At 43.1% G+C, this 1,828-nt stretch overlaps 1 protein-coding gene across 1 annotated transcript; it reads left to right on the top strand.

Moving 5' to 3' along the window:
• Positions 1-9: 9 nt before the first annotated feature.
• Positions 10-1,824, top strand: LOC103515518 (tigger transposable element-derived protein 1-like; the record flags this gene model as incomplete). Its single annotated transcript, XM_008480453.2, has 1 exon — positions 10-1,824. A coding segment is annotated over exon 1 (1,716 nt), but the record flags the coding sequence as incomplete, so codon positions are not given.
• Between the last annotated feature and the right edge of the window lie 4 nt (positions 1,825-1,828).

Genomic DNA, 1,828 nt, shown 5'->3' with positions numbered 1-1,828 from the left:
CCAGCCCCTCTCTACAGGGTGGCGAAATTGCCTGCCCTTATTTTAAACCTTATTTTGATTCATTATTTTTACAAGGTTTTTTTTTTCTCTTTTGCCCATAGATTGATAATGTCCCCAAGGAAGAAATATTGCAAATGGAGCAAAGATTCGTTGGAAGTGGCACTGAGGGCGATCAGACTCGACAAAATGAGTGTTAAAGCAGCTAGCTCTCGATATGGTATACCGCGTAGAACCCTGGGTGATTATGTGAAACGTGCAGCTTCTTCAAAGGTACACGGCGGCCGCAGATCAACTCTATCAAATGAAGAGGAACAACTTCTGGTTGAAAGGATGACTCGCTTGGCAGATGTTGGCTTTCCCATGAGACCAAAGGTATTGAAGAAAATGGTTTTTGAATTTTGCGAAGAAAATGAAATTCCACATCAGTTCAACGAGACGAAGAAATCTGCTGGCAAACATTGGTTAAAGTTATTTTTGAAGCGACATCCTGACTTGAGTTTGCGTAAAGCGCAACACCTGAATGAAGCAAGGGCTCGCAAATTAAACAAAGTCGTGGTCAGCGATTATTTCAACAAGCTGCAGAAAGTTATGGTTGAAAATGATTTGATGGGGCACCCTGAAAGAATTTTCAATATGGACGAAAAGGGTTGCCAACTGAGTCTCCACAAACAACCTCAAGTACTAGCCAAAAAGGGCAGCCATAGAGTCCATTACAGGGGAAAGGAACATGGTGAAAACGTGACAATTGTTGGGTGCTCAAGCGCAACAGGTGTGACCATTCCACCGATGATAATATTCAAAGGTCAGCGGAGAAAAGAAGAGTGGGGTGATAACTTGCCAGCAGGGTGTGTGTTTACAATGACCGCTAAGGGTTCCATGACTACTGAAGTTTTCCAAGACTGGTTGGAACATTTACAGAGATTCAAGCCGAGTTCAGATATCAAGTGCTTATTAATACTCGACGGCGCGTCGTGTCACATTTCTTTGAAAATAGCCGAGATGGCTGAAAGACTTGGTCTTATTCTGTTCTTTTTGCCAAGCAATACAACGCATGAATTGCAACCACTTGATAAAAGTGTGTTTAAACCATTTGAAAGCTTCTGGGATGACGAACTCATGTTATTCTGGTCTAGAACAAATGACGCAATAATGAATAAGCAACGATTTGGACTCATTTTTACACCTGCATGGGATAAGGCTACAAGTCCAAGTAATGTCAGAGCTGGATTTGAAGCTTGTGGCATCTACCCATTCAACCCTAACCGCATTCCCGAAGAAGCTTTCGCCCCTGCTGAACTTACAGAAGCAGTTCAACGTTCGCCACAAGCCTCAACATCACGACAGGACTCAAGAAACTTGACTCCAAGACAGGAACCATCAAAGAAAGAGGCTCAAAAGAGAAAAGCAATCAATGAGAAAAATGAGAAAAGCATTTCAATTGATTCAAGCACCGACAGCGATGATTTCTTTTCTGATTCATCTTCGGAGGAGTATACACCAGAAGTGAAAAGGCAAAATCGTCTCAAAAACATGTTAAGAACACCTCAGATACCTCAACCATCAACATCAAGGCGGACCAGAAAGGCATTTAATAGCAGTGCCATGGTTTTGAACAAAAAACTCTTCATTCCCATACCACCTGCAACCTCTGGTGGAAAGCAGGTAGCGTCACTCGTTGAATTCCTTACTCAAAACGAACCACAACAGTCTTCAAATAAACCAAAAGAGCCCTCCAAGGAACCATTGCAGCCCTCGAAGAAACCACTCCAGCTCTCAAAGAAGCCACAGCAGTCCACAAATGAGCCACAGCAGCCCTCCAAGGAGCCAA

The sequence above is a fragment of the Diaphorina citri genome, unplaced genomic scaffold (assembly GCF_000475195.1).
Source record: "Diaphorina citri unplaced genomic scaffold, Diaci psyllid genome assembly version 1.1 scaffold1362, whole genome shotgun sequence".
Classification (NCBI taxonomy): Eukaryota; Metazoa; Arthropoda; class Insecta; order Hemiptera; family Psyllidae; genus Diaphorina; species Diaphorina citri.
The sequence above is the reverse complement of the archived record's forward strand: the minus strand, read 5'-3'. Positions and strand labels throughout refer to the sequence as shown.